The sequence below is a fragment of the Sinocyclocheilus anshuiensis genome, unplaced genomic scaffold, assembly GCF_001515605.1.
Source record: "Sinocyclocheilus anshuiensis isolate Anshui unplaced genomic scaffold, SAMN03320099.WGS_v1.1 scaffold199, whole genome shotgun sequence".
In the NCBI taxonomy this organism is placed as follows: Eukaryota; Metazoa; Chordata; class Actinopteri; order Cypriniformes; family Cyprinidae; genus Sinocyclocheilus; species Sinocyclocheilus anshuiensis.
The window spans coordinates 2,499,794-2,514,390 of NW_015552582.1; the positions used below are offsets into that span (position 1 = coordinate 2,499,794).

Consider the following 14,597-nt stretch of genomic DNA (forward strand, 5'->3'; position numbering starts at 1 on the left):
TTCCTGCTCTTTTTTCCAACTAAATTGTCTCTCATGGAGCAGAACCAGTCTCAGAATAGCGATCCAAAGCTCAGGAGACATGCTTTGGTGCTTTCTGTTTCTCATTACAGAACCGCACAATTAGCTTAAGCAGTTGAGTTATTTTCTCAGCTGGGGTTGCTTTAGAGAGACTGATGAAAAGCAGTTACGGTATTTCTTAGACAGCAACTCCCATTACTCCTCTGTGTCTTTAGCTTCAACAACACCGATTGTATTTACCCTGTTAATTGAATAACACAAACCACATTAGGGAGGAAGAGGGGAACTGGAGGGGGTAGAAAAGATGTGTTCTGGGCCTTTGCCGGAGTAAGGTGGGGCAGTGTTCAAAACATCTTGCTCTAAAATTAAATCACTAAATCATAGAGTCTACAAATATGGTCATTTGAAGTAAGACATTGCTTACCTCATTGATATATTCTTTAGGCAGTGGTACACCAGCTGTAACCTTAAAAATGTACAGTATATTCAGAAATTCATGAAATGTACTTTAATGCATATAAAGAGATGTGTGAATGTGCACACAGCAGCACACACACTTACATTTGGTCCACCTCCATGCATCTTCAGAGCCCGAACAGTGGCTACCAGCACCACAACATCAGGTCTGAGCCCAGACGTCCGACACTTAATGTTGAAGAACTTCTCCATGCCAATGTCAGCACCAAAGCCAGCCTCAGTCACTGAGCAGGGAAGGAGAAGGAAATTAAACAATAAATTGTTGAGAGCTTTTGCAAATAAGAACTTGATATAAAAACTGCTCTACTGTGCAAGATACTTATGTAAACAAACATTCTGCATCATTACTTTATTATTATTGCACAGAGCCGGATAAGAGCACATGCTTTCTCACAAGTACGAATAAAAGCAACCTACAGTTACACAATAATCAAATTGTCCCCACATTACAGGTTGAGTTATTAACATTCATTCAATTAGGATATAATCACAACCATTTTAAGAGTGAGCATGTAAGTGCTCCATATGTGTTACTGCTGTCATGAATGAGTGAAACATTTCACTGTTCAAGTGCTGACAGTGGTATACAAAACATGACCATCACAAACTGTTTTGTTAAGATGTTTTCCTTTCCCCTGCAAGTTTGATTTGTTTTGTGAATGAGAGATATCCACTGTTTGTGTTTGAACTAGTCAGTATTAATGTGTATATGTGCCACTGAACAGTAAGCATGTGGAGTATTTCCACGTATCCATTTTTCCCAGAACCCTGCGAGCTTCCTGTGCTACTTCCCAGGGTTTTGGAGCAGGAGGGAATGGGAAGGGTAATGTTGTTATTTCCACCAGAGAGGTCTGGCATATTTTCTGAGGCTCTACATGTTTTTGTGAGTGAGTGTGTGTGTGTGTGTGTGTGTGTGTGTGTGTGAGATCTGGCATGTGATTTTGAACGGAGGTAATCTCCTGAAGGTAAGCCTTTTGTTCCGTCTCACATGCATCAGGTCTTGGTCACTAACAGTTAACTTTATGTACCTCAATTACCATAAGATGGAAAGATCCGTGTTTAAACAGAATTTAAGAAATCTCATGCTTTCGTATTGATAGCATGTCAAGGGTGTCAACAGTGCTGCTCTGGAAGACAAAGGAGACTGATTAAGTTTAGGAAGGAAGCGAGAAAGGAAAGAAGGTATTTTTATGACAGAAGGAAGGAATAATTAGTAAAGAAAGAAGGAAGGAATGTTTTGGAAGGAAGGAAGACATGTATGTACAGGAAGAAGGAAGGTATGTTTAGGAAGGAAAGAAGGAAGACATGCAGGAAGGAAGGAATGTTTAGGAAGGAAGAAAGGAAGGCAGGATTGAATAGAGAGGAAAGAGGAAAGGAAGGCAGGACTGCAAAGGAAGGAAAGAAGGAAGGAAGGAAAGGAAAGGAGGAAGGCAAGTAATAAGGAAGGAGTGCCTAGAAAGGAAAAAAGATAGGAGGGAAGAAAGAAATTAATATTTAAGAAGGAAAGGAAGCAAGGAAGGTAGGTTTAGAAAGGAAGGAAGGACGAAAGGAAGGAAGGAGGTGCAAAGCACTTAAAACACAAAATTCATCCTATAAATCTGAATGGACTGTTTCCTACTGTATAATACTGACAACTGCTTAGTAACTAAGAAATCATTTTGTGTATAGTGTCACAGAAGAAACACATATTAAAGCATAACACAAGCCTGCTGTTACAGTTATCTATAGTAATTTCACTTATGCATGTGTGAGAAACAGGCCAAAAACCACGGGATCAGAGTGTTATCCTGGAGGCAGTACTCATGACCTTGGGACGACCAGGTGCTATAATAAACTGAACCACCCATATATGAGACTCCCTCTAAACGGGTGTACATCACCAGGCCTCGTGTCACCCACACACCAGACAGGTACAGATTTACAAAGGGAATGTGAGGTGGGGTGTATGTTATTGCCCTTCAGGAACTTTCAGAGAACTATCAGACCATCTGTCAGTCTGAGGCTTGTGTGCAGTGATTTTTGTTTGAGTAGACGAAAGGTTACCATGCTGCTCTGGTTTTCCTGAGTACTGTGGTGGTTCTCCTGTGAAGCGGATCTGTTGTGTATAATCAGCTGATAGGCAGCATCCGCCCTCTCACCCACAGCAAAAACACTACATGCCACATAGACTTGTGCCGGTATTCGGTAATGCGGTATATCACGGTAATGAGTATGCACGATATTGTTATCGAGGGCCCTTCTAAATACCGTGAATAATTATATATTACAAATTATTCAGAATTTTGAATGCATTTTAAGAATACTTTTCCCATCAACTGGTCAAAATGCACAACACCGCTGTATGCTGACTGAAAGACTGGTGCGCACTCTGACGTAAACAAGCGCACATGGCGGAACATGTGAGAGACGCTCTGGATGAAAGCGCACTTTAACTCTCAGACAGCAGTGACAGCTAAACTGCAGAAATAATAATAATAATAATAATAATAATAATCGCAACATGAAAATTTGATACCGGCATATCCCTAATGCCACATACCTTGGCATCAGGTAACGCATACACATGTCCCCCTCCTTCACTGATATTTTGCAAAAGTCAACAACTCCAAGCATTCCTGCTGTTTGTTGAGGCTGATGCTCCAAGTCTAATATGGACTTCTTTGAATTCAAGAACAAGACCGAGCTGCTTGTCTTTCCCAATGTGGTAAAACAAACAATTCATTTTTTACTGTGCTCCACAGGGGCCTCTAAGTAAAGTTTCTAGGGCTGTACAATTCGAGGGGTTAAAAAACCTAATTGTCATTTAAAAAAGAAATTACAATTGCAATAAGATATATAATATAATAATTATGATTATTAGTAAAACATTAAAATTAGGAACACTACTGTTTTAATGTGAAATATTAAAACAGTAGTGTTTATCGGCACCGAGTTTTATACACATCTCAGCTCAAGACACTGAGCTACTTGTGTATAAAAACTCAGCGCTTCACTCAAAAATATGCATCACACATTTAATTAAATTGCAGCCTTTGCAATTTGATAATCTCACTAAGCCATATTGTGATTTCGGTTTTATTTAGATTAATCATGCAGCTCTTTCAGAAGAATTTACTATTTACACACTGGCAGAAACTCGTAACAAAAGTAACTGAAATTCTAGAAGCGGTAACTCGGCCACTAGGTAGGCAGTGTTTTCATTGGGCTTACACATTTCAGCTTGTCCTTAAATGAGGGGGTGAAGCTTACACTGTTCTTAGAGTGGACCACAGGGTCTCCGCCATTCCCAGCATTCTTTTAGTGTCTGGGGCATGTTGCTGAGCAGGGGAGGGATAGAGAATAAAAAGGATAGAGAGGAGCAAAGGAATGAGTGAGAAATGGAGAGAGGAAGTGATAAAGTGAAGGAGAGATAACAAGTGTGTGTGTGTGTTTTGCAAGGCACGTATGTTCAGGTGTGCTGACACTCAGAGGATTAGATGGGTTCAGCATTAAAAACAAATAAACAAAAAAAAAACATCTGGGTTAAGATAAAAAATTTGGTGTTGAGACAAATTATATATCCTTGTAGAATATTCTTCCCCTTGGATTCCAAAGTCGTCATCATAACTATGTAAAGATGGTCAATTAATGCATTTTAAGTGGTCACATGTTACATAACCAAAGCTATAAATGGTTAAAGGGGTCATATGATGTGATTTAAATTTTTCCTTTCTCTTTGGAGTGTTACAAGCTCTTGGTGCATAAAGAAGATCTGCAAAGTTGCAAAGACTAAAGTCTCAAATCCAAAGAGATATTCTTTATAAAAGTTAAGAGTCAACCACGCCTACCTAAAACGGCTTGTTCTAACACACCCCCACATGTCTACGTCACTATGTGGGAAGATTTGCATAACGCCGCCCAAATGTTCACGCAAAGAATGAAGGCGTAACTTTGATCCTCGCCATAGTATTGTTGCCACCGCCACCATGTCGTGGAGACGCTGTGTGTTTCGTTGTGAAAGCGCGCATAAACACTTTGCATTACACCAAATACACAAAATAAATGTTCTTTTTAGCAACGTCATATGACCCCTTTAAATTAAACCAGTCTTTTCCCCCTCCAGAGTTTAGCATAATAGCAATTCATACCACTAGGCAATTAGCCACTTAGTCATACCACTTAGTATAACATTAAATGATTAGCCTTTAAGTCTAGAAATACCCTAATGCAAGTTGCTACATGTGAGTCAAAACTGAACACCATTTAAACGTTTGTCATTTTTTAAAATAAATTATTGATTTTAAGGGGAAAAAAAACAAAAATTTCCTATAAAAATGTATCACGGTTTTCACAAAAATATTAAGCAGACCAACTGTTTTCAACACTGATGATAATAATAAGAAATGTTTCTTGAGCACCAAATCAGCATATCTGAATGATCTCTGTAGGATCATGTGACACTGAAGACTGGAGTAATGATGCTGAAAATTCAGCTTTCACCGCATTAAATTACACACAATACTACTGCAGTTTTGATCAAATATCAAACATAAGACTGTTCAAAACTTATTTGTTTTAACTTACCCCCAACATAGCCTTTGTCTCTGGTCAATGAATGCGTGTGACTATAAAAAGCAGATGCAGTGGTGTGCGACTGAATGCGTTTTTGTGTGTGTATATATTGTATGTGTGTGCACTCACCAACATAGCCCTCTTCTCCAACTAGTTTAAGAGCCAACTTGTCTGCCAAGACAGAGGAGTTTCCATGGGCGATGTTAGCGAAAGGTCCAGCATGCACAAACACTGGAGTGCCCTGACATGACAAAGACAAACAATTTCAGTGCAAACCATTCGGGTCACACCTGCATTTCAAAATATCACACATTAGCAGGTGTGCCTCAAGATTACCTGAAAATTACTGTAGAAATTTTTAATTAAGAGCTGGTGACAAATAATACAAGATGTAGGGTTTAAGTGGTCAATCTCCATGCCTGAGTATTTTGCGTAAAACATGTGGTTGAGATTTTATATGTCAGCACCATTGTATATTCAACAACAATAAATATTAAATGGGTCTGGAATGTCTGTTTCATCATCATAAGCCAGAAATCACTTAAAGCTCTGTGAAAATATGAGGTTTGAACTGATGACCCTGAGGTCCTCTGTAACTTCCCAAACACTGAAAAGTGACACGAGCAGCTTAAGGAACAGGAAGGAGAGAGTGCAGGAAAATGGAAAAGGGAGTATAAACAAAACAAAGAACAGCATGATGGTGAAGTCATTTAAATTCAGGAAAAGGATGCAAAACTTGATAAAAAAAAATGAGCTCTCCATCAAATGGAAAGAGACCACCTTCCTTTATTTATCTAAACTTTTATCACTGCATCCCAGCATCCTACTTTCACTGCCTCTGCAGGTGCTGATATATACTAAACATTACAAAATATTCTACATTAACACATCACCTTTAAGACTCAAAAGGCCAAGTGAAAATGAGTCAAGTGAGGTAAGTGAACCAAACTCATTTTGAGACATGACCTTATTAGCTACACAAGCCTGCCAGAGGTTTATTGAGTGCTTCATTTAATCAAACAGTAGTTTGTGTTTTGGCATTTAGTTTGTAAGAGTCTACATTTTCTACTATCACTATGTTTTTATTTTATGCTGTTGGACAAAAGAGTAGTAAGTTATGCATTTAGTTGAGGTTTTGAACTACAGGCCTTTAAGAACCCTCATATAAACGTGATGAAATGTGATAAACATTAACTGTACACTGATTTTAACAATGTGCAGCTCATTATAACCTAAATATGTTTCACAGGTTTAAAAACAACTCAGACCAAATCAATCAGTACTGAAGGTCAATAAATCAATTTACAGCATCAAATTTGCTCACAAAGTGGACATATCTGGCAGCCTGTCAACAAGTCAATATGAAAGCACGAGTGATGGTCTTTATGTGTGACTGTGAATGGAAAGAGAGTGCATGGTTTTCCAATGAACTGTCCTCTGGAAAAGTTTTACAGAAATAAAAAACTATAATAGCAAAAAATGGAATAGGAAAGATTGGAGCCCTTTGTCCTGTGAGTGTGGAAAAGAGAAGAGATTTGACATGCCAATGCAAGGAAAGTTAGAAAACAGGAAAAACCAAGTGAGCACAGTAGACAGGAACAGGGTGGTTATGCTTATATAATAGGCAAAATGATCATCTTATTTTGATGTTTGTACTGACTATCTAGTTATTGACTCTATATGACCTCCATTTTTTTTAAACTAGTACATAAGCTACAAATTGATTTGATGTTAATAGTAATAATAACTTTATTAATAGTTCTGTAAATGTATCACAAAGCCAATGCACACATGTAATAATATTTTGGGTCAATACACTTCCGTTCAAAGGCTTTTTATGCTAAACAAGGATACATTTATTTGATCAAAAATACAGTCAAACAGTAATACTGTGAAATATAAAACACCCGTTTTCCGTCTTAACATGTTTTAAAATGTAATTTATTCCTGTGATGGCAAAGTGGACTATGACACATTTGAAGGATTCTTTGATTAATTCAGAAGAACAGCTTTTATTTGAAAAACAAACTTTATGTAATAATGTAAAAGTCTTTACTGTCACTTTTGATCAATGTAATGAATCATCCCTGAATAAAGAAAAATAAAAAAAAAATAATAATTTAATGACCCCAAGCTTTTGAACATTAGAGTAAGTGGTCAACATATTTACAGTTGACTTTTATTTATTTATTTGTTGCATGACACAAACAAGTGGTTTACTTGGCCAAGCAGATCTAAATAAGAGCATTCTTTTTATATATAAAAATTGTGAATATTAAAGACTAACCCTACCCATGAAAGAATACTCCTCACATTTTTATAGAAGTGAAAAAATATTTGGGAAGTCCTTGAATGTTTAAAGGAAGGTCGTCACATTTAGACAACTTCTGGAGACAATTTTGTCCCTGAAGAGCATCTAAAATCATACACACACTGGAGACATATTTTCTCCTAACACTCTTGACAAATCGCACATCTTTAGTCTATATCAAACAGCCTTGGATCCATCTGTGAACACATGCACGTGACGTCCTCTTGTTGAGACATTCACACACTTCCTCTCTCACTCCTTCACACACATACTCGCATACATCCCAATCCCAGTAGGGACATTATAGCACCATGCAAACAGAATATTCCCACAACCCTTTGCTGCCTGGTTCGTTCTGATACAATTCCTCCTCACAAGAGAAACAGGAAACCAGGCAGGAAAGGTTTCACAAAGCAATTCTGTGGCTCTCTCAACAAACATGCAACTTCTATGCATCTCACACGCATCAAACATCAATCACTAGTCATTAGCATGTTTTAAAGTCATAAAGATGAAAGGCATTCCAACAATCAGGCTTTTCACCACTGTCAATTTCTCATTTCCAGTTTTCTCGTGGTGTTCAGGGTGTGACAGTGAAAGACAGAGACACACTCCCACTGAGCCAAAACCAAAACCAGATGTGCATGTGTTACTGTATGAGTGTGTGTTTTCGGTGTCATGCCTCGAATATCCTATCACTTCACCAACGCTGAGAGTATCAAGTTTGGGAGTTTCCATCAAGATATGTGTGCATGTGTGGGAGACAGAATAAGAAAAATAGCACACAAGCGAACGACTGTGTAAAAGATACTGAGTGTTTGGGGTACAGGAACAGGGAAGAGGTCTCACCTCCAGTGTCTGCATCAGTGTGGGTTTGATAGCATCTTTCATGAGTACTGCCAAAGCCCCGGTTACACCCTGAGAAAACCAAAGAGCAAAGAAATGTCAAAATATATTGTTCATAGCAGTTGTTGAATGTTTCTCTGGTAGGGCTGTGACAATCATGAAATTTTGGCTGGTGACTTGTGATTAATGACTAAATATCCTGTTTTATTCATATTGCTTACAGTGTAAATTTAATACAAATACACATTTATTTTTAACTTAGAATTATATATTGCATAGGGTTAGAATTACGTGAATGAAAACACTATATGTTCACAATATTTAAAATATTTCACACAGTCAATTCACAATATTATAATTATATTTTAATTATACTTAAACATTTCATTTTGTAATCATTGTTTATATACACATAGTAAGATTTTTTAAATGTTTTTTAAATAAGTCTCTTACGCTCACACTTTGATCAAAAATACAGTAAAAACAGTAATATTAAATATTACCATTTAAAATAATTGTTTTCTATTATAACATTTCAAAATGCAATTTATTCCTTTGGCAAAGCTGATTTTTTTTTTTGCAGTGATTGTTCCAAATTTGAGCTGAAAATAGTGTTTCTTAATTTTTTTTGGAAACAATGATGCATTTTTTTTAGGATTCTTTGATGAATAGAAATTTCAAAAGAACAGCATTAATTTCTGTGACTTTTGATCAATTTATAGGTAGTTAACTGCGCGCTCTCTCTCTCACACACACACACCAAGTCATCTGCAGTGATCGACTGGCCGTTTCTGCTGCTGCCCACAACCATAAGTCCCAGCCTGGCCCGCATATCAGCCAGTCCATCTGTCAGAGCAAGGATAGCCATGATCTCACTGGCCACCGCAATATCAAACTGGGTCTGTAAGAACGAGAGGGGAAGATCACATATTGACCAGCACACAAACACATCACAGTGATGATTTAGGTGATTTCTATCAAAATAAGTCGTCATGATATAGAGAGTGGAGAAATCTGTCAGAGACCCACGCACGCAACATCTGCCAAGTCTGGTTCTTTATCACATACAGTAAACTGCTCCCACATGTGTCCAAGACAACCCCAGCTGGAGTAAAACCAAGCTGTCCTGGTTTAACTCTCAGCTAATAAATACTCCCCCAATAAAACAGCTGGGAGTGGTGTCCAGATGCCCTATCAGGAGAGATGGGCCACTTAATACACACCACTTGTGTCATTATTACTTGCCATTTAACTGCATTTACAGCACCCTAAATGTTGAGATGATCTACCCTTAGTCAATGATTGCAAAGCCTGAAGTAACATGCTTAAGTGTTTTTTTTATTTATTTCAAACACACACTCTCACTGTCTTTTTAAAATGCACATACTGTATATTATACTGTATGTTGCTCAAGAACAAAGTACTAGGCTGTAGTGGACATTTCAGTGGTTTTGGTACAGTGGGAGGGAGACAAACATAAGCACATGATTGACCAGCTCAAAGGGTTTGCTACAGTATGTGCGCAGTAATGCCTTTTTTGAAACATTTGCTTTTACTTAGACTGTTTCCCATTAAGGTGCACACTGTTATCTGCCTGATTTGTTTTAAAAGTCATCATTTCTGACAGCCGTTGATATACTGCAAGACTTAACAGATTCCAGCTAAGGGAAATAGACAGAAAAGTGAGAGAGGGAATAGAGAAAGAGAGATATATAATCATTGTAGAAGTTTTGTCACTTTTCCTCACTCACATTTGACTGTAGGTTAATTGAATCAGAAATATGAAGCACATACCTGGCGAGCATGGCCTTTTTCTGTGTTGGCCTGACCAACAGTGATCTTACGCAGAAATCGGTCATTGGTATCAACAACTATTTGAAACAGGAAAACATATGTTAAGAGTGAAACCAGAATGAAGCTTTTACCTTATGACAGTTCACCCAAAAATAAATTGTGTGCTCATTCTCATGTCATTCCAAACCTGTATGACTTTCTATCTTCCATTAAAACACATAAGGAAAAATTAAGGATGTACTTGTCTCTCATTTCCATACATTTACAATAAATGAGAAAAGCTTTCAAGCTATAAAAGGAAATACAGTAAAAGACCCATAAAAGTAGTCAACATGATTGGTGCACTATATTCCAAGTTGCTTGAACCACTATGATTTGTGTCACTATTCACTGATCACCTTCAATGTACGGAGGACTGAGAGTGACACATAAAAATAAGAAGGACTGACAATTTATCTATTCACAAGTAATCATAATCAAGTAATCATAACTTATCTTATTCATTAATAAGTATTGCTTTTTATTTCTCCTCTTTCCTACTACTTGTTTCACTTCTGTTTCAGTTTTTATAACCATTTCTTACTATGTGTAAGTAAGTTGTTGTTTTTTAGTATGCAAGTTTGGCAGTGTTATTTTTTAGGATTACTGATAAACTACTGTCGTTTGATTTGTATTAGTTATTTATTTTAAATTTTAGTTAAACTATGTCTGAATTTATTATGCCTGTATAGGTCTTTATTACGTTTTAGTTTGATTTAATTTGAGTTATTTTAATACTTCAACAAACTAAATGGAAATGAAATAATATATATATTGAATTTATAAATGTGTATGTATATATATAAAGTATATATGTATGTATGTGTGTGTGGTTGTACATACACATACATGTAGTTGTTTTTTTGGTGTTTGGCTTAGTGTTATGTTAGAATCTTTATTATACTCTTATACCTTTTGTTCTTTAATATTTTGAATTGTTTTTAGCTTTATTTTTGTTTCTCATTTAAATGTTACGTTTTTAAATTTTGTTGTATGCATTTGTCATTTTTATTTAATTTCTTTCTTTTTCAATTGATTGCTTCTGTTGTCCTCATTTGTTAAGTCGCTTTGGATAAAAGCATCTACTAAATGACTAAATAAATAAATAAAATAAATAAATAAATTCAAACATAAAAGGGAAATAACTTTAAATTGAAAAATTAAGAGACATTCAACACTTGAGTTTTCTCTATTTCTTTTGTTTTGAAATATACTTAAATAAGAGTAAAATAGTAAATTAATAAATCATTTTTAGAAGCACATTTTAAGTTGCATTTTAAAGAAAAAAAAATTGCCAGTTGTTTTTCTTTGGCCATTTGCCAATTCCTTTTTTGTACATTTGTCAGCTGCTTTTCTTTTTTCTTTTTGTCAATCAAATTCTAAAAAAAGTTATTGGACAGTTCACTTATTGGGGAACTTCTGTCTTTATTTTAAGTGTTACTCTCAGTCCTCAATGCAAATTAACTTTTAACTATTGCATCCAGATCATTGAGTTGGTAAGCTGATTAGCAATCAGATTAGTATGATTCGTGAACAAATCATCCAGACCTGTTTTATGAATAAGATCAACAGAGCAACCGAACAGTTTTGACACAATAATGACAATTCTCATATCTGGGTGAATTTTTTATCTTTAACCTCACTAATAATGATAGAAACGTAAAGCATTTCAAACCTATTGCAATTGATAGATTTCAAGATTTAGGATTTTTTTTTTTTTTATAAAAGCAATATTTTTTCATGAAGTTGCAATTAGATCACATTGGTTGGCTTGTTCTATCTGCTCAAGCGTAGCAGCGCTGTGTTTGAAGACAACTACTGGAGAGAATCACGTCAGGAGGGAACTCAGCTGGACAGATTTTGCAGTCACTGCTGAGGAGATGTATGAGGCAATCTAATGAATCCCAAAAACCAATGACCTAAAGAGACCCAGAGGGATGGACACCAAGCGAAACCATAACCTTGCAATAAGCATGCATTCCTCTAAGGCTTTTTGTATTTTTTTTTCTTGCAGCCAAGCTGAATGTAGGAGGGTGCAGTATGAGACACAAACACAACTACCTAAGGGCCAAGAAGTTGCAGGGGAAAGAATTCAAACCCTCTGGTATTTTCTCATGGAAAAGCAGAACAATTATTATAAGTCTCATTTTAAACATGTCACAGGCAACAAAAATTACAACAATGGTTTAATCTGCTTTCTGGCTGTCTCTCGTATTCCTCTTGTGTATCTGTTTCAATTCATCCATCTGTGACAACACAGCGTACATGAACTACAGCATAACATACGGCACAGCCAAAAATGTTTCATCTGAAGAGTGATTAATAAACTAAGAAAAGACCATGATAATGTAGTCCGAGGATCATTATTCACAATGATATCTTCCCATAATGGACCATGGGAAACCCTAATGATTAAAACATTCGATTTATGAATGTCAACTTTGAGAAAGTTGTACGGAATTGTCAAAGCTTCTCAGACACACACAGATTCGGATTCGTAGCGGGAGAGAGATGTAAAGCTGTTCTTAATCTTCCAGGCTCCTCATCTTAGTGTGCACTTTTGAACCGACAGAGTAAATATCCCATCAGTCATTGCAGCACTCTTCTGAATGTAGAGCTAAAGGCAACAGATGTTCCCAGGTGGCCACGAGTAAAACGGGAAACACCCCAATCCAGCTAAATTTCATCCCGCAGTGATCGCAGCTATCAGACGGCACTGCGCCATAACCAAAAGCAGAAGGTCTACATTTGGCATCCCTTCCAGGTGCAAAGAGTAGACTTGTTATTGCATCTGTTCAAGAGGGACTAGTTCTCAAAAACTGTTCTCAGATGTAATGACATGGCTAATTTTTGGTGCTGTCCCACTAGCCATTTTAAAACGGAAGTCAAATGTGGCAATAGCATTCCAACGGCCACATATTGTGTCATACTGCATGCTTCAGCTCACCATCTTATGCATCATATATCCTGTACCACAATCTCTTTCTGTGACTTATCAAGCTTTGAGCAATTCTATATGCAGAACAGTAAAGCAATCTACATTGCACAAGCTCCTACCTCTCTGCCATGTGACCTTCTCAGGGTCAAGGTCAAGACGGACAAATGCCCTGACCTCTTCTGGTGTGAGGCCACTGGGGTCAGATTTGTTTATTCCAAGATGCTGAAAACATAGGTGAAGAGACAGACACAAGTGCAGCGATTATTATGATGAAAAAGTGGTTCATTCATATTAAACAAAGTTACTATTAAAACATTTTCATTTCTGCAGTTAGTTTTGGCCTTGACTAGGTACTGTAGTCATAAATGTCTTTCAGACTATCTTTTTAATAAGTTCTTAGTTAAACTTGTGGACGACGAGACTTGCTGTGAATTCCAGCCTTGTAAGAATGGCTAGTTTACACAGTAGCTGCATGAGGACCCCTGTTGGTTATCTGATGAACTGCTTCCAAATTTCTACAAGTTCTAGTGTTCTCAACATTTTTAACCTCCCCATTGTCCACAGTGTGGATTCCAGGGCCCGTATTCACAAAACATCTTAAAGATAAAAGTAGCTCATAACTAGCCGATTTAGGAGAAAATCTTAAAAACAATGGGCGTGTCAGTCCTAAATTTAGGACTCCTACATTTTTGTTCTAAAAGTATTTCACAAAGCGTTTTAGCGCTAAATTTAGCTCCTAAATCTGTGAAACGTAAGGAGTAGTGAAGAGGACTTCTAAGTCACTAAGACCAAATCTGAACTATCCTAAAATGGCTGTTGCCAGCAATCTACCTCGGTAAATAAACATTTTAGAAACATTTGACGATAATGAGCTTTTAAAAAGGTATCGGCTTTGGTTTGGAGGTTATCCCAACTCCAAATGTTTGATTATATCCTTAATATATAGTTGTTCTCGCGTCCAGTTTGGTTTTCTTTTATGTTTGCATGTCTTACTATCAGCCATGATTATTCCACTCTGCTAATTAAAAGGCTGTTTATATGCATATTACCAAAATTGTATTAGTTGCTTAGTCGCAGAAAAAAAAAATCCACACGAAGTAGCGAAATCACGCAGTCCGTGACGAACAAATCGTTAACGGCTGGTCTATGTGATTGGCCAGGACATCCATATGCTCACCTAACATTCATCGACCTCAAATATGGCTTATCATCTGAAATATGTATGTAGTAGCAACTTTACATGGCAGCTCAATCTAATGTTAGCGTAGAAAAAGTGTGCAGTGTTTGTGCGGAGTGTGGAAGCTGAACAGTAGCGCGCTTGGGCTACTGCGTGACAGATGGAGGCGCCGGTGCGATCATTTGCTCTTAAAATACTTCGTCATTTTTGGTCATACAGATAAGAGTAATGCATCGTTTGTATCTGTAAAGACTCTACATTTATTCCTGTGCACTCAGAATAACAACGAAACGTTGCGCTATTGTAAAATAATGAAAGCAAACAGGATGCGCTTTCTGCCGTCTCGGACTCTGTGAACTTGAGCGCGTCACTTCGAAACTCCGTGTATGCTTGCCTTATTACAGACATGAAAAATATATCTATAGAGAGTGAAACTTTTAAATGAA

At 37.0% G+C, this 14,597-nt stretch overlaps 1 protein-coding gene across 2 annotated transcripts in view; it reads right to left on the reverse strand.

Annotated features, from left to right (window-relative positions):
• LOC107665399 (monofunctional C1-tetrahydrofolate synthase, mitochondrial-like) overlaps positions 1-14,597 on the reverse strand; it is a 37,997-nt gene that overhangs the window by 10,432 nt on the left and 12,968 nt on the right. For both annotated transcript variants that reach the window (XM_016456273.1, XM_016456272.1), the window contains exons 16-22: positions 13,094-13,196; positions 9,998-10,074; positions 8,964-9,104; positions 8,207-8,275; positions 5,176-5,287; positions 580-719; positions 443-484 (exon numbers count right to left, since the gene is read on the reverse strand). In XM_016456273.1, the coding sequence (XP_016311759.1) occupies positions 443-484; positions 580-719; positions 5,176-5,287; positions 8,207-8,275; positions 8,964-9,104; positions 9,998-10,074; positions 13,094-13,196 (684 nt within the window). The remainder of the gene's footprint in view (positions 1-442; positions 485-579; positions 720-5,175; positions 5,288-8,206; positions 8,276-8,963; positions 9,105-9,997; positions 10,075-13,093; positions 13,197-14,597) is intronic.